The 20,487-nt window shown below is 44.0% G+C and overlaps 1 protein-coding gene and 1 long non-coding RNA gene across 3 annotated transcripts in view; one reads left to right on the top strand and one right to left on the bottom strand.

Annotated features, from left to right (window-relative positions):
• Positions 1–2,892, bottom strand: part of DSP (desmoplakin) — a 45,951-nt gene extending 43,059 nt beyond the window's left edge. For both annotated transcript variants that reach the window (XM_001084900.4, XM_001085012.4), the window contains exon 1: positions 1,633–2,892. In XM_001084900.4, the coding sequence (XP_001084900.3) occupies positions 1,633–1,802 (170 nt within the window). In that variant the 5' untranslated portion in view covers positions 1,803–2,892. The remainder of the gene's footprint in view (positions 1–1,632) is intronic.
• LOC114677713 (uncharacterized) lies at positions 580–3,326 on the top strand. The gene is made up of 2 exons (XR_013416828.1): positions 580–1,415; positions 2,659–3,326. It is a non-coding gene; the product is annotated as an uncharacterized LOC114677713 (long non-coding RNA).
• Positions 3,327–20,487: the final 17,161 nt, after the last annotated feature.

Below are 20,487 nucleotides of genomic sequence, written 5' to 3' on the forward strand. Positions count from 1 at the left end.
TAGCAAAAGCATAGTTACAAATAATAATCAAAATAAATACTTGGTTCATAAAAATGCCAAAAAGAGCTGCTAAAGAATCCTTCACATTCCATTCTGACTTGGATTTAAACTATGTGTAACCCGCACATTTAAAGGTAGAAGTGCGTCTCAAATCCTGGAGGACTGCGAGAGAAAATTTAAATTTCAGATTTAAATGGCTGGCAAAATTTAAAAACAAATGTAATGAAAACCCAACTTTTCATTCCTGCTATTGCTTGGCACATTTTCCCTGGAAATCCCCAGACACATTTTGTTCAGGAAACAAAGAACTCCCAAGATTGAGACAATTCTTTGCTAACTCAAAAAAAAAAAAAAAAAAAAAAAACAGGTGAAATAGATTTTCAGGATGCTCCAGAAATAAATGAATCCAAGCAGCAAACAGGTTGCAACTCGAGTAGTCCCTGCCTTCAAAACCGCTTGCAAAACAAAACTGCCCTGGAGCGCATTCAGGTTGCTCCTCCCAGGCCTAGGGCCACAACGCCTGGTAAATAACGTCCGACGCTCAGCCTCTTTCCCAAAAGCCCAATGTGGGAAGAACTAGCAGGGGGCGGGGAGCTGCAAAACGCGCACCGCTCACGTGGGCATCTAGAGTCCAGCTCCCGAGACCTGGGACAGGGTCTCTCCCCACCCACCCAAACGACGCCCTCGGTCTGTTTCCGCGAGGATCCGGAGAAGCTGACCCTCTCAGCCGGGGGTCTTCCCGGGGCACCTGGGCCAGGGCGGGCCCCCAGCGTCGTCCTCCCCCCCCACACTCCCCTGCCCACACATTCTGGATCAAAGCAGACGCGCGGCTGGCGCTCTGCGATCCAAGGCACACTGGGGTCTTTCATCCGGTGTTTTTAAAAAGGAGGAAACAAAAGGCTCAGAGGCAGGGCCACAGGTGCGCTCGCCCGCGGGGCTGCGGCGCGGACGACCGAGGGGAACAGGCAAGTCCCCGCCGAACTTCGAGCGCCTGGCCCGGCAGCCACCCCGGCGGGCAAGTTTCGTTTGCGGGACAGGGGAAGCCGAAGCGGGGCCTCCTCGGGACAGGATCCCGCGCCGCCCGGACGTGCAGCCTTCATACAAACGTCCTCGGGTGGCCGAGGAGTCCAAGAACCGCCGCAGTTGTGGTCTCGGGGTTACCGGAGATTGGGGGTGAGCGGAGCCCCGAGCACCACTCGGCCACCAGATAGTGCCGGGGCCCCGCTCCTTTCCTCTTTTACATTGATTACGGTTGGAGAGGTTGGGTTTTGTGGTCGCAGGCCCACCTCCCCTGACCTCCCATTCGCGGGCTGGGACAAAGGCGACTGCAGCCGAGTTCGGCAGGCAGAGGACAGCCCCGCGCTGGCCCGACGCCCCCTCTGACCACCCGCCCGGGCTCGCGGGAGGGGAGAAAGGTAGGACCGAGTCCCCGCTCGCAGGACAGGGCCAACCTGTCCCTGCACGCGTCAGGACACCCGGGTCCTGCTCCCAGCGCGGCCGGGAAGCTCTTTCGGGACCCGGGGCAAAAAACCTTTCCACCTTCGGGACTCGAGTCTCCCCGTCGCCCAGAGGAGGAAGCTCCCTCCTCGTCCCGCGCGCCCCGCAGCCCGCGCTCTCCGGGCAGGTACCCACCAGTAGCCGTCCGAGTTCTGGTCGGTGATCACGCCGCGCCGCGAGTAGTAGATCCTGCTGGTGCCCCCGCCGCCGCTGGTCATCTCGTAGCGCAGGTCCGGGCCAGATTCGGCGCGGGTCATGCGGCCCAGAGTGTTGATCCGCGGGTGGGAGCCTCCGTTGCAGCTCATGTCGGCGGGCAATTGGGAGAGCGGCTCAGCGCCGAGGCATAAGCGAGGCGGGCCGGCGCGGAGAAGGCAGAGGGGGCAAAGGACAGGCGGACGGCCGGGGAACCGGGCGGGAGTGCGGGGGGCTCGCGAGGTCGCCGCTCGCTACCTGGGCCCTCCCGAGGCCGCTGCGAGCGCGGAGACGGCGACGGGCCGGGGGCAGGAGCGGGAGGAAGAGCTGTGGCTCGAAGGGCTGCAAGGGCGCAGAGGAGCTGCGTCGGGGCTGGGTGTTGGTGTTGGTCGGCGGCGGCGCGAGTCTCCTCCCCGCTGGCACCGGGCGCCGAGGCCACACCTGGCCGGTTTCTTCCCAGGGCGGGGTGCGGCCGCCGCGCCTTCCCCGCCCCCCCGCGGGTGTCACCGACGCGCTCCGACCGCCCCTCCCCACCTGCGCCCGCCGCCCGCGGCTCCGCCCTGCGCCACTGAGGCCTGAGTAACGCCGGGCGGGGCGGGGTCCCCGCGACCCGAGCGCCCTGGGCGCGGCCACCGCGAGGAGGACTTGCGCTTGCGGGGGCCGCTGCGCTCTGCGCTGGGGCCGCTCGGGCGGGGAATGCTTGGCTCGGCTTTTGAGGATTTCCTTGGTCCCCGGGCGCAGATGGCTGGAATGGAGGGGCCTCTCGATTGGAGAGTTACTGGTCAAATATTTACTTTTGTTCATCACTGGAAACGCTACCTACCACGCATTGACTAGAACCACAGTGAGGAGGGAACGTTTTAGATGATAGAGTTTTGTTTGGGGGCTTGTTCTGTTTTGTTTTATTCCAGGAATTCAGGAAATTGCCTCAGAAGTCCGATTTCTGATGCGTAAAACCTTTTTTTACAGAAAACCACGACTTCCTGGAAAAGTCTTCCCCGTAAATATTAATCTCTTTGGCATAAAGAGGAAAACACTACAGCTATCTTTTCATGGGATAACATAAAAATATAGGTTCCAATTTATTTTATCTTTTCCCTTTTGATGCTCTTTTTAAACGAGGAGTAAAGATTTCAACTCCAGGTCCAGTTTCCAGATTTTGTACCAGAACCTTGCGGATGCTTGTCTCTCGCGCCCTTCTCCGCAGACCCAACCCTCTCCGGAACTCAGAGCTGTTCACCCAAGTCAGCGGCGGAGGCCTCCTGGGACTTGAGCCTGAGGGTGGCAAAGAACCCTAGACAGAGATCAGCTTGGTACCGATGAGTGACGCGGAGCTTGAACATTCCAGGGACTTGCTCCAGAGCCACTCCCAGTTAAGAGACTGAGTGTTATCTACACCGTAGGCTCCACGAACCGAACCGGGTTTGGATACAGACACAGCCACACCATCCATGAAAAGCTGTTTCTATAATATGGAAAACTGTTAAATGACGCTTTAGTAAAAGCCATTTAAAGATCTTTCTAATAAATTTTTCATCTTTCCAAACAATGCCGCTAATTACCTTCTGATAAAATGCGTTTCCAAAATGTTTATGAACTGGAAACAAAAATAAAAAACTACATTTTCATGTTGTAAAGAGAGTGGGGGGGACTTTCTAAAATGTGTCATATTATACCATTTCTCATGACACCTTGACCCTTTAAGGCATAATTTTTGACAAAATGTCTTGTTCTTTTTCTTTTTACAGCTGAACGTCTTAAATTCAAGGAGTAAACACATATAATGAGATGAAAGTTTATCACTGTTAGCACAACCAATAATTTGCATCGTAGTCTCAATTTCCTCGAATCTTTAATAAAAGCAAAGTGGGCAAGTGTTTAAATGATTATGCAGATTGAGTACCCCTTATCCAAAATGCTTGGGACCAGAAATATTTTGGATTCTGGATTTTCTCGGATTTTTGGTATATTTGCATAGACGTAATGAAAGATCTTTGGGGATGGAACTCAAGCCTAAAAAGGAAAGTTATTAATGTTTTCTATATACCTTATACACATAGCCTGAAAGGAATTTTATACAATATTTTAGATCATTTTGTACATGAAACAAAGTTTTGTCTGCATTTTGACTACAAGGCATCACATGAGGTCAGGTGTGGAATTCACCACTTGTGGTCATCATGTCAGTGCTCAGAAAGTTTGGATTTGGGAGCATTTTGGATTTCAGATTTTCAGATTAGGGATGCTCAACCTGTACAAACACTGATGTATAGACAAGACAGTGGTTTTTCTCAAACAGAATCAATGGCTGGAAGTCAGCCTCTGCACAAACAGCCCATGATATCCATTGGTGGAGGAGAGAAGTACATGCATGGAGGGAAGTGCATAAGGTACAAAATTTCATTTAGGATGCTTTCCCTCTGTGCATCTCATTTGTTCAGCAAATAATTATAACCTAGGATATGGAAATACTCTACAACATACAAAGATAAATAGGGTCCAGTCACTGCCCTTAAACATGTTATAGTAAAACTTTGATTTAAGAAATTCAGGGGGCCGGGCGCGGTGGCTCAAGCCTGTAATCCCAGCACTTTGGGAGGCCGAGGCGGGTGGATCACGAGGTCAGGAGATCGAGACCATCCTGGCTAACATGGTGAAACCCTGTCTCTACTAAAAATACAAAAAACTAGCCGGGCGCGGTGGCGGCGCCTGTAGTCCCAGCTACTCGGAGGCTGAGGCGGGAGAATGGCGGGAACCCGGGAGGCGGAGCTTGCAGTGAGCCGAGATCGCGCCACTGCACTCCAGCCTGGGTGACAGAGTGAGACTCCGTCTCAAAAAAAAAAAAAAAGAAATTCAGGGGCCCATGCGGTGGCTCACACCTGTAATCCCAGCACTTTGGGAGGCCAAGGCGGGCAGATCACCTGAGGTCAGGAGTTCGAGACCAGCCTGGCCAACATGATGAAACCCCATCTCTACTAAAAATACAAAAATTAGCTGGATGTGGCGGCAGGCGCCTGCAATCCTAGCTACTTGGGAGGCTGAGACACGAGTATCGCTTGAATCCGGGAGGTAGAGATTGTATTCAGCAGAGATCGTGTCATTGTACTCCAGCCCGGGTGACAGATCAAGACTCCATCTCAAAAAAAAAAAAAAAAAAAAGTAGTTTAATATGTCATAAAGTATCAATTACATACTCAAGGCAAAAAATAATAAAAAAGGAAGGATAATTTCATAACTTCTACACTTTGTAAAATTATTTTATTTGTTTCATGACTGCTTGAAAACCTGAAAATTTAATACTTGTTTTTGTTTCTTCCAACAAAAATACGTTTGCTTTATTCAATGCGTACACTTTTTTTTGGCACTACTTGGTACAGATCTTGATTATTAATGCCATACAACTTTATATCATTTGTTTATGGGAGACAAGCAATATGCATAGTTTTGCTAAAAGTGTAAATTATCTTTGAAACAATAAAATATATGTAAGTAAAAAAAAAAAAAAATCCGGGATTATTCTTCTCTAATGTGTAATAAAAAGGCCACACAATTGCATGGTAGAATTATCCTTTAAAAAAAAATCTATAAACCACCCCCCCGTGGTAACAAAAGCTCTTCTTAGCCAAGGGGCCCCTTTGGGTCATAGGAACCAGGATCCACACAGACCCAAACACCACCCAGACTCATAAAACTGTTCAATTTGCAGGCAAAACAGAGGAGGAGGTGAAGAGCCCACATCACCAATCACACCTCTGGCTGCGTTGCTTCCTCGCCCATCTTACTGCTTCCTGGGCTTCTCCAGGCATCCCGAAGAACACGAATGGCTTCCAGCTACCAAACTTGCCTGCTCTCATTTATCTTTCTCTAAGGGTGATAAAGAAAGATAAGAGGATAAAATAAATAGATTGACATGCCCGACAGATGGAAACCCCCCACCTCAACACACACACATGCACATGCACGCACACACATCAGTTATATAGGCTGGCTCATCACACAATGAAGAGCTAGGGTAACTTGCCCATAGTTATCATCTTAGTGCTACAATTTACTTGGACAAGAGCTCAATTTCTTCATGCGTTATAATGGAAATAACACTTGTTCTGCCAACCTTCCAAATCCACAGTGAGGTCAAATGAGATAAAATACTTGCACATTCTTGAACACTGTGAAACATATAAAGCTCCATAAGGTACTATCTGTTAAGCCAAAAGTTCTTTGCTGGATGTGAAATTTTAACTGTTAATGTTCCTGTCTTTATCCCATGTGTAAATCAGTAAACCTCCCTCTTGGAGACATTTAACATGCATTCATTGAAAAAGCAGCTATTGAACATCTACGACGTTACACAACAGATTCAATGCTAGACACGTGAAGATGAATAAGGCATGACTCCTTTTCTGCAGGATATCAAAGTCTGCAGTAGTAAAACAAATAACTACAACACAACATTAAGTATGCGGTAATGAAGGTACATTTATAGACTCTTGGAAGCACAGCAAAGAGGTTTAAAAGTAGCTTGTTTTCCTACAACTTGTTTAAAAAATCAGAATTCAAAGTCTGGCAGAGTCTTCCCTGGCTGACCTAAGGTCAGCTATTTTTTGCCTGCCACTCATAGATAGCTCCCCTTGTGCTGATAGAAACAGATCCCTGACAGGCAACTTTCTCTCCGGCTGACCTTAGAAATGACCTTGCAGTTAGGAAAGAGGAATCAGTCATATTCAGAGCAGATTTTTAAAAGAAAACAGGCCCTTTGATTTCAGTGAGATTAAGAAGAATCGTTTACTTGCTCAAAATCCCATGGGAACTCTCTATACCTTTGTGTTAGTAAATGATATCTCTTTGGCACAAGAAGATTTATAGCCCATGAGTTACAATAACTGTTCTGCCTTACAGAGGAGTAGTTTTGGGGTTTTTATTTTGTTTTGTTTTGTTTTGTTTGAGACAGTCTCACTCTGTCACCCAGGCTGGAGTGCAGTGACATGATCTTGGCTCGCTACAACCTCTGCCTTCTGAGCTCAAGTGATCCTCCTGCCTCAGCCTCCCCAGTAGCTGAGACTATAGGTGCACACCACCACACTGGACTAATTTTTGTATTTTTTGTAGATACAGGGTTTCACCATGTTGCCCAAGCTGGTCTGGAACTCCTGGGCCGAGCAATCCACCAACCTTGGCCTCCCAAAGTGCTGGGATTACAGGCATGAGCCACAGTGTCCAGCCAAGGAGTAGTATTTTAATAAAAACTAGATAATTAATAAATCAAAATTACAGGTAGAAGCTAGGATTGGAACCATAATGTGAAGGAAAAGAAAATGCCTATTAAAATGGCAGACAAAATCTTAATAATAAAATGTATATGTATATTTTACTCCTTCTTTTCTCTTCCATTTGTCTGGATAAATTAGAATCCTCCAGAAATAATGAATCTAGGATCTGAATTATCACAAAAATAAGATTAATCTCTCCTAATTAAAATTGTTGAAATGATTTAAAGCTGTCATTGAAGAAAGCTGTTTGACAAAGCCCATTTCAAAAATAGGAAAATGTTTGTAAAATATGTACACCAACCCCAAACTATCTTTGGTTTACTTGGTTTAAGTGTCCTTCAGGAACGGGGGAGTTTCTCTGTTTGCAGTGATTTTTTGTTTTTGCTGGGGGAAGGTACTTAACTTTGTGGAAATTTAAATAGAGCAGGAGCTGAGGGAAATCATCTTTAGTTTCAACTGACTCTTATCTAGGGTCCAAAAAAGTTTGGGGATTTTTTGGTTTGTTTTGTTTTTGTTAGTTTTGTTTTGTTTTGTTTTGTTTTTTGTCAGAAGCTTGGTAAGATCACAGATCACAGGGAAGAAACCCTATTCAAACTCCTCACCTTATCCTACACCGGCCAAGAAAAGTCAGGCCATGAGAAAGAACCTGCATTACTTGCCAAGGCCCAAGTCTGTAAAGGGAAATCCCAGATTGGAGCTGAGAGCTCACTCAGCAAATCAATTAACAGGCTTGTTTAGAAGGATGTACCCAGAGTTAGGATTTTTTTTCCTCCTGCTTATAAAAGTGTATGTATTTGCTGTAAAATACTCAGAAAAGGCAGAAGGGAATGGAGAGAAGCAACGAAAATTACCAACCAGACAAGGTGATCGTGCTAGATATTTTTGGAAGATTCCTTCCAGTTTTTTCCCCTAATGAACTTTTTACCAAACCAACAAATGTCAGGTTATATACAAGTATACAAGTTTCTATTCAGCTTTTTTTTTTTTTTTTTTTTAGACAGAGTATCGCATTGTCACCATGGCTGGAGTGCAGTGGTGTGATCTCGGCTCACTGCAACCTCCGCCTCCCAGGTTCCAGCGATTCTTCTGCCTCAGCCTCCCTGGTGGCTGGGACTATAGGCTCCCGCCACCACTCCCGGCTAATTTTTGTATTTTTAGTAGAGACGGGGTTTCACTATGTTGGCCAGGCTGCTCTCAAACTCCTGACCTCAGGTGGTCCACCTGCCTCAGCCTCCCAAAGTGCTAGGATTACAGGTGTGAGCCACCACGCCCAGCCTCACCTTCTTAATTGAACATAATATCATGAGCATTTTCCAACCTTGTGTAAATGTCTTGTTAGCATTGCTCTTAAAGGTGCATAATATTTTCTGGTGGCGTTTGATTTTTTAAAAAGGCTCTGAAAGTGACAAGGTACAGATCCTGGAGCTTTTTTTTTTTTTTTTCCTTTTTTGAGACAGGGTTTTGCCATGTTGTCCTGACTGGTCTCAAACTCCTGAGCTCAGGCGATGCCACCTACGTGCTGGAACTACAGGCATGAGCCACCACACCCAGCCAGTCCTGGAGCTTTCCATGCGAGTGACCCACCCTTGTGCTAGAACTTTTCACATCAATGGCAAATAGCATTCACTATAGATGGGAAACAGGAAGGGGTGAGGCAGTGGCGATCACTCAGTGGCGGGAGTTACAACCACCACCAAATGGTGTTGGAAGAAAACAATCCAGTCCTGTGGGATGCAGACAATTCCTTGTAGAATCTTCTCAGCAATCCTTTCTTAGCCCTCAATGAAGGGCGGGCTGCAAATGTCAGAAACAGGAGAGTTTCCCCCTGAAACTTTGAGAAATTCACAGCCATTCATACTTAGGAAGCTCTAAGAAAACTGGGATACTTCTACTTTCTTTAACCAGCTCCTCGCAATTTAATAAATTGACCTCCAAATGAGAAAGCTTCCCTTCAGCAAGAGCTGGATTCAGGAAAAAGTCACGCAAATCAGAACAGCCCCAGAGATTGTTTCTTCTCCAATAATAAGTTAATATACGTGACAGCAGATTTAACCTGATTCAATTGGTGCATTTTTTACTAATTTGCAGAATTTTAATCTGAAACATTTAAACCACGCTGGCTTGAGACAGAAGCATTTCCGATATAGGAAAAAAGTTATAGCACAGTTCCACAGCAGTTTCAACAAACCCGTGAAGCAGTTCTGTCTTGCAAAGGTGGGTGTGGAGCTGCACACTTCACTCTCGTTAAACCTGTCCGACGGCTCCTTGAGTTTTAACTGCTTAGCAGTTTGGCTTCAGGTGGAAATGAACAAAGCAACTCCGAGTCCTTTTCCACCAAGGCACACAGAAGAAACGTCACCGTCATCTCTAAACAAGTTTTTATTTTGCTTTACTGAATAAGGAAAAAATAATCTCATGATCTAAAATTGGAATTTCTGTGTTCTTAAAACAAAAATCAATATTTCATATGTCTCTGAGACAATAGAAAATAACAAAAGAGGCTTTTGAAAACCTCTAACTACAGAGGGATTTGTCCTTAGAAGAGGAACTTACATTAATATAAAATATATCTTGATCCCAGAATTATTAAAAATGTTACAAAAATGAATGTGTTTATATAAACATAGATGTGGAAAGAAGGCGAAATATATTGTAAAGTTATTTAAAAAGCAATTTTTAAACCATATATGTAGTATGGTCAGACGTTTTTTACACTGAAAATTATATGTTAGAAGAGACAGATAAAGTGACATTGAGGCATAGGGGTTATCACTGGAAGATGGATATACAGGATTATTTGTTAGGGTATACCTTTCTAATCACAGATTTTAAAAATAAAGACATGTGATTTTGTTGGGAAAAGGTAATTTCTTTTTCCTTACCAAATTGAGGTATTGGGATCTCACTAATATCTCGGTCTTTAAAATCTGATATCACTATGAGAAAAATAATAGTAATTCAATTCATTTGAATAGCACTTTACAGGGTGTTTTGGGCTTTTCTTCAGAGATATTTTATTGTAGTAAAATATAAATAACATACAATTTATCTTTTTAATCATTTGTAAGTGTACAGTTCAGTGATCTTAAGTACATTCACATTGTTGTGCAATCATCACCACTATCCACTTCTAGAACTTTTTTGTCATCTCAAATAGAAGCTGTCCCCATTAAACACTAACTCCCAGCTAGACGCGATGGCACACACCTGTAATCTCAGCACTTTGGGAGGCTGAGGCGGGTGGATCACTTGAGCTCAGGAGTTCGAGACCAGCCTGGATGACACGGCAAAACCCTGTCTCTACAGAAATACAGGTGTGCACCCGTAGTCCCAGCTACTTGGGAGGCTGAGGTGGGAGGACCACTTGAGCCCCGGAGGCGGCGGTTGCAGTGAGCCGTGACTACACTCCAGCCTGGGTAACAGAGTGAGACCGTGTCTCAAAAACAAAAAAACAGAAACAAAAATCACGAACTCCCCATTCTCCAACCGCCCCTGGTAACCGCCATTCTACTTTCTGTTTCTATAATACATTTGACTACTCCAGGGACCTCATATGAATGTGGAATCACATAGTATTTGTGCTTTTGTGTCTGGCTTGTTTCACTTAGCATAACGTCCTCAAGGTTGATCCTTGTTATATCACGCGTCAGAATTTTTCTCCTCTTTTAAGGCTAACATTTCACTGTATGAATACACCACATTTTGTTTACCAGTCATCAGTTGATGGACATTTGGATTGCTTCCACTTTTTAGCTTTTATAAATAACACTGCTGTGTTGTTTTTAAGTAGTAAAATTACTATAAACTTTTCCTTTTTTTTTTTTTTCTTTTTTTTGAGACAGAATCTCGCTCTTGTTGCCCAGGCTGGAGTGCAATGGCACAACCTCAGCTCACTGCAACCTCCACCTCCCAGGTTCAAGCGACTCTTCTGCCTCAGCCTCCCGAGTATCTGGGATTACAGGCACATGCCAACATGCCAAGCTAATTTTTTTTTTTTTTTTTTGGTATTTTTAGTAGAGACGGGGTTTTACTGTGTGGGCCAGGCTGGTCTTGAACTCCTAACCTCAGGTGATCCACCCACCTTGGCCTCCCAAAGTGCTGGGATTACAGGCGTGAATGACTGTGCCCGGCCTTAATGTTCCTTTTCATTACAATTTCCCTATTACCCAGTGTTAAGAACTGTCTTTTTTTTCCCCTTTTGCTTAGTAGTCTGTTACCATTATTAATTTATCCCTACACTCTCCCCTAGCTGAGTAAAGATTTTCTCAATATATTCATATCAGTTATTCTGTTAATTTCATTGCTTGAAGCAATCTTTCCTGGCACCTTCTGGCTGGCTCCAATCTGAACCAGTTGCTCTCCAGACCTGACCTGCTTCTCAGCTGCTGAGGTGGGGTCTCCTTCACCATCATCCCCTCTGCCTGCTGCGTGTTGGTTGGATCCTCTCTTTTCTGGGTCCAGTGTCTCTTGCTTTCTTGGTTTACTCCTTCACTGGGGTGGCACGCAACTTCCACTGACATGGGAGGTAAAGTTTTTGAGAACCTGTGTGTTTGAAAGTGTCTTTATTCCATTACAAACTTCACTGATCATCTGGCCAGATGTCAAATTTAAGTTTGGAAATAATGGCCCTTCAGACTATTGGAAGCATTTCTCCATTATCTGCTGTTTGCAGAGGTGCTGTTGAGAAGCCCAAAGCCACTCTGGTCCTTTGTACCTTTTATAAAACCTTCAGTCGTGAGGATGATCCATCACTTTTAGAACGTAAATTTGGAGGCGTTCAACCTAGATACCCATCTTGTTCAGTGCCCAATGCAGGAGAAATAGAGTATATTATTATTCTCAGAGAGTTGCTGTGGCCAAGACAAAGGCTCAAAAGATGATACTGCTTGTCCCCATCATTTTCTCCACTGCCCCTTCCTCTTCTCATGTTGAAGGTATTTTTTTTCTCACTGGAGGAGGATAAATAAACTTTCTATTATGCTGAAAGAGCAGGATTAAGCTTATCTTCTGAGCTCTCAAATCCTCTGAGACAGCCTTCGTTCTTCACATATTGGAAGTCACCCATCAGGTTGTCTTCCAATCAAACATAACATACATCTTTCTACCTTCACAACCCTAGAATCCCTTCCGCTGTTTGGGTGTTTTTTGGAGTTCCCCATCTTTTAACTAAATGAACCTCACTGCCCCAAGCCAGGCACATCATCTTAATAATAAATCACAACTCTCATTGAAGGTTGACTGTGTGCCAGATGCTGTAAATGCTAATTGCACCACGTTTCATCTTGGTTAATCCTCAAACCCCACTAGTGCCATGACCCAGCTGGGGTTCAGGGAAGGCTATTGACTTGCCATGAGCTGGTTAGTGCAAAGCTGGGATTCAAATTCAGTTCTTCTCACTCCAAAGAACCAAGCTCTGAACTGTTTTGCTAGGTTGCCTTGGTCAGAAAATATACAATGGGTGGGTAGTAGTGGTTCTTATCTAATCCCAGTCCGCAGGAGGCAAACGCACCAAAAGATTGACAGTGATGATCTCTGGGTATTGGAATAATATTTTCTTTTTTATCCTTTTCTTTATTTTCCAAATTTTCATCTCTGCCATAACTTTCTTGATAGAAAAAATAAAAATAAAGACATTTGAGTTACAATAACTTTATCATTAGAAAATAAAAACAATAGACTCCATGGCTGTAATGTTTAACTCAGACTCAATGTCTCCATTGTTGTTTTGTCTGGAATAAGCTGAAAATTCCTCCAGGCAGGAGTGCTGTCCTTCATGACACTGATTATCCTGCCAGGCCCTGGATGACAAACTCTAATAATATATCTACTCCATTCCTCTGCCTACTCAGCCTGCAATTCTATCTGAAAAGTCATCAGATCTGTCTGTGTCCCACAAGACCTGCGATGGTTTCCCACAACCCCTACTCCACTCAGATGTGCAGAACTGGATTAATCATACGTCACAGCTCATGACACACTCCTCATTGTCCCTGCATTCCCCATCACCCTATTTGTAAAACAAGATAAAGAACATCCACCAGCTCACCACCCAAAATGAGTGTAATTTACATCCATCTGCTCAGCTGAGTGAACTCTCCGGGATATTGAGTTTTCGGCTTACTATTCACTTCCTGTTAAGTATATGTGTGTTTTCTAGTTTTATCATAAATATACCTATTCTGGAAAACTTTGTGGTTTCATTTTAGTTGTTTTTAACATTGTGAACGGAGTTTAATGTGTGTAATTCTTGGACTTAACTTGCTTTTTTGTTTGTTTGTTTGTTTGTTTTTGAAATAGGGTCTTGCTCTGTCACCCAGGCTGGAGTGCAGTGGTGCGATCTCAGCTCACTGCAACCTCTACCTCCTGGGTTCAAGTGATTCTCATGCCTCAACCTCCTGAGTAGCTGGGATTACAGGTGCCCTCCACCACATTCAGCTAATTTCTGTATTTTTAGTAGAGTCAGGTTTAATTACGTTGGCCAGGCTGGTCTCAAACTCCTGACCTCAAGTGATCTGCCTGCCTCGGCCTCCCAAAGTGGATTACAGGCATGAGCCACTGTGCCCGGCTTTAACTTTCTCACTATTATATTTTTCAGATTCATCCACTTTGTTGCATATGGCTATAAGACCATCTGCTGTTTAATGATTTAATAACTTTCCATTGTATGAATGTATTACATTGGATTTATCTTTTCTGCTGTTGATGGACAGTTGGTTGATTTATACATTTTTGCTATTACAAAAAGGTCTGCTCTGAACATCTTTATATATGTCTCCTGGTTTTCTTGTTGGTATACCCAAGGATGGAAGGTTAGACCATAGAATATATGAATTTTCACGTAGAGTATGTCAATTTTCACACACAAAAAGGTCAAAGTGTCATCTGAGATGGTGGCACCACTTTATGTCTGCACCAGATGTGTATAAGAAATCTAGAAAGCTGCCTGCTTTTCAGATCCACATACAGATTCCCCAATATAAACTGTTACATCCTTAACCAAGGTTTCAGACCAGATTTATGCTAAAGTTCTAGTTTCAGGCTAGAGCATCTTACCCTTTGTAAAGTTCTTTGGCGAAACACTACATGTGATTTTTCTCAGTCTTCTTGGATTGATCTAATTCTCCAAAGAGTTTTTAAGAACCCCAGAGAATACCTAGCCCTGACAGCATCTTCCTGTGTCACAGAAAAGCAGTAGAGTTGGGTGTTCTTACCTCTTCCCTGGTGCTCCACAAACTCACAGACAGAGGATGTCATGTGGTTAACAGAAGACAACATCAAGTAGTCACCGGCAATAGTAGTTATTGGAAGAAGAAAGTGGCTATTTTTCAATTCAATTAAATGTGGTAATGAATGAGTGAATTCCCCCCAAGGGTAGGAGAAAGGAGCGTCCTTATTTTTCTTCATTCTTTATTTCTTTTTTTGGAATCATTTTTTCCCCCAGAGATAGTCCCTTTATCTAAGAAAAAATAACTTCTTCCAGAGAGACAGACTGCTTTCCCAAAAACATAAAAGAAGCAGGCCACCTGCGCTAGCTCCACTGTGTCTTCCTAGCCAAGTGAAATTGAAGGCGGCAGGGGAGGTCTCCGTGGGATGTGGAGGGGAAGGGAAGTATCCATGGGACGTGGAGGAGAGAGGGGAGATCTCCATGGAGTGTGGAGGGGGAAGGGAGGTGACCATAGCTCTGCTTCCTCCATGGGGAGGGGGAGTGGCCCAGTCTGGCTCCATCCAGCAGGCTTCACCTGTGCCCTCGGCCCCACCACAGGCAGAGCCGTTGGGCTCTGCCCGTGTTGCTAGACTTCCAGTTCACTTTTGTTCAGGCAAGTGAGTCTCTGTCATTGGCAGTTTAGCCCCGAGTTCAATTCCACATTTATAGATTATTCCCTCTCCACTGCCCATTCTAATACTCACCACTGTTGATCTTCCCATCTCTCTTAAAAAAAAAAAAAAAAAAAAAAAAACCCTACCACTCAAATCACCTTTCCTTGACTCAGGCTCCGCACTCCTTGTCAATCCATCCCTCCATTGTCTCTTCTCTAACTCAGTACTCACCCATAGTGATTTTCAAAAATGTGGTCCTTCCTTCCTTCTCTCTTTCTTTCTCCTTCCTTCCTTCCTTCCTCCCTCCCTCCCTTCCCTCCCTCCTTCCCTCCCTCCCTCCTTCCTTTCTTTCTTCTTTCTTTCTTTCTTTCTTTCTTTCTTTCTTTCTTTCTTTCTTTCTTTCTTTCTTTCTTTCTTTCTTTCTTTCTTTCTTTTCTTGCTTGCTTGCTTTCGTTCTTTCTTTCTTTCTTTCTGAAACAGAGTTTTGCTCTTGTTGCCCAGGCTGGAGTGCAATGACATGATCTTGGCTCACGGCAACCTCCGACTCCCAGGTTCAAGCGATTCTCCTGACTCAGCCTCCCAACTACATCCCTCCTGGGATTACAGGCATGTGCCACCATGCCCAGCTAATTTTTGTATTTTTAGTAGAGACAAGTTTTCACCATGTTGGCCGGGCTGGTCTCGAACTCCTGAGCTCAGGTGATCTGCCTGCCTTGGCCTCCCAAAGTGCTGGGATTACAGGCCTAAGCCACCACACCCAGCGAAAAATGTGCCCTTTCAAGAGTCAGCCTGCGTGTTGGTAGATGGCTTAAGTGACCACCTTACCAATTCCGAAAGAATTGAGATGTGGGACCTCTGTCCTCTCCTCAATCAGTCCTTTGTCTCTATTTCCATAGTTGTCAGTCTGGTTAGGGACTTAAACACCTCTTGCTTAGCATGGATTGCCCCTTTCCTTTCCACACCAGCACCAGGCTAACCCTCTGGAAAGTTCCCTCCTCATGCCATTCTCCCCCTCACAAATCTTCATGGGCTCCCACTGTTCACAGGTAAGATACATACTCCCCAGCCTGGCAGGCCACTCCCTCCACAGCCGAATCCCAGTACCCAATCCCAGGTGCCTTCCTGCCTCTGTGCTTTGGTTCCTGCCCTCTCCCACTGCAGTGCCCTCCTCTCTTCTCCATGCATGGTTAGATTCACCTTTTGCTCTCCATGACACCCTTTCATGTCACCAAAGCCCATAGTTCATTTAAAAAAAATTTCATCCCACCATCTATCCATTTATCCTTCCCTTCATTACATTCAAAACATTTAGCAAATGTTTTCCTTTAATTGAGTACTTATGAGTCAAGCATTGTGCTAGATTCTATGGAAGCAAAAATAAGTTAGTCATACTTCCCATCCTGGAGGGATTTACAGTCTAATAGAATAAATACCAGCTGCCATTTAGTTTGCACATATTATACACTAGCTATAGTACGAAGCATTTAATATATTTTGTCACAAATTATCTTCACAATAACACAATATGAGAGGTATTATTATTATAATCTTGATTTTATTGATGATAAAACAGAGGCTTAGTGGGGTCAGGTTGTCTATCCATGGTTACTTGGGTGGCAATCAGCAGAGTCAGGAATGAGAGTCTATAAAAACCTGCTCTGATGTGCGCCCTGGGAACACACTTCCTCTCACCATACCACTCACCTTCCTCTCCCTCTCTCTCTACCTTTCCCTCTCTGCTGTCTCTGAGTTCACAGCATTCGGCAATTGTCCGTGTACTGTATGTTTTCTCCTTGCATTTCTTAACTCGTTATGTAACTTTTGTGTGCACTTATTTCATGTTTCTTCAGTTAGATTTGTAAATGCTGGGCCGGGCGTGGTGGCTCACACCTATAATCCCAGCACTTTGGGAGGCCAAGGCGGGCAGATCACAAGGTCAAGAGATCAAGACCATCCTGGCCAACATGGTGAAACCCCATCTCTACTAAAAATACAAAAAACTTAGCTGGGCATGGTGGTGTGCACCTGTAGTCCCAGCTACTTGGGAGGCTGAGGGAGGAGAATCGTTGGAACCCAGGAAGCAGAGGGTGCAGTGAGCCGAGATCACACCACTGCACTCCAGCCTGGTGATAAGAGTAAGACTCCATCTCAAACAAGAAAAAGAAAAAAGATTTGTAAATGCCATGAGACAAAGGGAGTTAGGAAAATATGAAATCAAGAATATTGTGCCTTGTGCAGAGTAGGATTCATATGTATGTTCCAGTTTTAACAAGTTTGGGATGTCAACACCTCAATATTTTATAGAGCTAGGAGGAAGTCATCCATGAGTTAAACATAAATCACCAGCACTCTCAAACAGTGACCCCCAAACTTCTAAATTACGAGGACCATCTTGTTACCCAAAACTGCTAATTTTCTTCTAAGCAAAGAAAGTCTTCTGACAATAACCAATGAAGGAAACACTATGTATTAGTATTATTTTTAAAACTGTCATGAATTTAGCGATGCCTTTGAGCAAATTTGTATTTTATTAATTGGAATTACACATCCCCATGTTTTTGAATAGTACATGTAGGTGTAAAATATTGTGTATGCAGTCTATAGATAATGCTTGCAATGCAATCCCACGATTTTAAATGCCTCATCAGGCATCCATGTCCTACAGACTAGGAATCACTGATCTATGAGTTTGCGATCCCTGAGCTGAGAGTGGACAAGGTGAGCTCACTTGTAAAGGATCATGCTTCCCTTCTGAGTCCAGAATTCTTTTGTAGGAAGTAATCTTAGTTTAGGGCAGAGCTCTGACATTTATCTGTCTTCTCTATTTAATAAGAATACAAAAGGGGGAGGGTTTCCCCTCACTGATTATGCAATATAATTACTACAGCTGTGAATGGGCTTAACAGTCATGGGTTCAGTGTGACAAATTTAAACACAACTCAGAGAGCTCATTTTTAATGTCTCTTTCCTCTTCCCAGTTCAGATCTCAGAGAAATTTGCACTGACAGGGGTGAGTTCAGTCAAACCTGGCTATGTGCGAACTATCAACCGGAAACAGAATGCTGGCCATGAAAAGGAGGACTTTCTCCTCGCTGTGCCCTTTGTTAAAACTTTTGTGGTAACTCATCTTTGGTTTTTTTTTTAAACAGGGTCTCACTTTGTCACCCACACACCACCCTGGAGTGGTCTCGGCTCACTGCAACCTCTGCTTCCTGGGTCCAAGTGATTCTTGTGCCTCACCCACCCAAGTGGCTGAGATTACAGGCATGTGCCACCACACCCAGCTAATTTTTGTATTTTTAGTAGAGACGGGGTTTCACCGTGTTGGCCAGGCCGGTCTCAAACTCCTGGCCTCAGGTGATTCTCCCACCTCGGCCTCCCAAAGTGCTGGGATTATAGACGTGAGCCACCACACCTGGCCTCATATTTGTTTTTTATTGAAAGTCAAGGCTATATAGTCTGGGTAGAGAATGTTGCTGAGTGAACCTGGAAGAAATCATCTGAAGCAAGCACTATATGATTTATTGCATAACACAAAATGGATATGTAGTATTTTGTTCATACATCTACCTAATGCTTCCTTAAGGATGCCTCAGATCCTTCTACCATAAGCCTTTAAAATGAAAGGCAATATACAAAGGTAGAATATGATGCTCACCATCATAGTAGAACTAACAGGAAAGGTGGCAGCTTAAAAAGGAGTGAGTATTATTCCAAGAAAGAAACAGGCCCATACACAAACAACTGCAAATACGTTGTGGTGACTTAACTAAGAAATTAGACTTAATTTAAAAAGTAATAATGATCTGTATTCATTTCAATCTAAACAATCCAGAGTTTTACCAGTTTATTTCAGAGAAACATGTACAATACTATTGCCCTCATCCCAAAATATATACAGAGCTCTTATCATGTGCATGGCATAATGAAAAGCAACAATATTCTATTTTAAGGAATTAGGTGCCTCTTGTAGTCTAAAGGTCAGATCTATAAATACTGTTCTCTATTTGGGCTTCCCAATTTCCCTCTGGTCTGAAGAACAGAACTCTCCCTCGAGAAGTTCAGCCTCTCAAACAATGTCAGGCACATTATAGGACTCAGGAAAGACGTGTTGAATGAATGAATGAATGAATGAGTGAGTGAAAGAATGAATGAATGAGCTCATAAACAGGGTGCCTGTCACTTCAGCAAACACATGTCTCAACACAGAACCACAAGCAGTGGTGTCTGCCTGTAGGCCCAGCTACTCGGGAGGCTGAAGTGGGAGGATTGCCTGAGCCCAGTAGTTTGAGGCTATAGTGCACTATGATTGCACTTGTGAATAGCCACTGCACTCCAGCCTGAGATATATTTGAAAAAGAAAAAAATGTATAAACACAGACATTCCATCCTCATTCAGGAAAAACTCAGAATGGAACTTCAGGCAGATAATGAAAAGCCACACATTCTACCAGTTGCTTTAACTACACGGTTTCCCCTTCCAAACCTGGATTTCTTATGGTCTTTACATCAAAAGTAGAAGTGAAAGGGGATTCTCCATGGTTGTGTGCGCCTTTTGAATGATAAATAGTCAATCGTTTTAAGGCAGTGTGTACAGGGGTGACTGATTCTGGAGAATGGGATTTGTTGAGGAAGGTTTGTACGAGGAGCCCAAGGCAAGGATAGCATGGGGTAGAGAAGGACGTCTACTGAGGGTAGAAATAGGAAAGGAGAAATCAATGCAGGAAAAACAGGAGCTCTGTGTGTGTGTATGTGCACATTTCACACGTGCATAAAAGTAAAATATGCAAATATATATGGCTTGAATCGGATCCACAAATAAGCACTAAAATGCACCAGCTACCAAAGAGATGTTCACAGCGCCTCTCAGTCAAACGATTAAACAAATAGACTGACAGCATCTGTGGGAAAGATGCTTTAGCCTTTGAGCTCTACAGCTTTATATCAAGCTGGTCCAACCACTCTAAGGCACTAAGGGAAAAGATGAAAAAAATAGCATTCCTTATCCTTATAATTGATGAGATAAAAATACTAACAGGAAGGTTTTCTGTCCACAGGAACAAAGTTAAACTGGTTAACTTGAAAAGGAAACATTCAAAAATAGATAATATTAATATATGGTGTTAGAATTAGGGTAGTGGTGGCCAGGCACAATGGCTGACACCTGTAATCCCAGCATTTTGGGAGGCCGAGGCAGGCGGATTACTTGAGGCCAGGAGTTTGAGACCAGCCTGCCCAACATGGTGAAACCCCATCTCTACTAAAAATACAAAAATTAGCCAGGTGTGGTGGTATGCACCCGTAATTCCAGCTACTCAAGAGACTGAGGCACAAGAATCACTCGAACCTGGGAGGCGGAGGTTGCAGTGAGCCAAGATCGAACCACTGCACTCCAGTCTGGTGACAGAGTGAGACTCTGCCTCAAAAAAAAAAAAAAAAAAAAGAAGAAGAAGAATTAGGATAATGGTTACATTGGGTGGGGAGTGACCGAAAGGGTCCAAAGAGGGGACTTCTGGGATGCCAGTAATGTTTTGTTTCTTGACCCGGGGACGTGGTGTGTTGATGAGTGAGAAAATTCATCCCACTCTGTACTTAATGATCTGTATATATTTCTATATGAATATCGCACTTTAGTTCACTCAAAATGCCTACATAGACATTTGTTTTGTTTTGTTTTGTTTTGAGATAGGGTCTCACTCTGTCACCCAAAGGA

The sequence above is a fragment of the Macaca mulatta genome, chromosome 4 (assembly GCF_049350105.2).
Source record: "Macaca mulatta isolate MMU2019108-1 chromosome 4, T2T-MMU8v2.0, whole genome shotgun sequence".
Taxonomy (NCBI): domain Eukaryota; kingdom Metazoa; phylum Chordata; class Mammalia; order Primates; family Cercopithecidae; genus Macaca; species Macaca mulatta.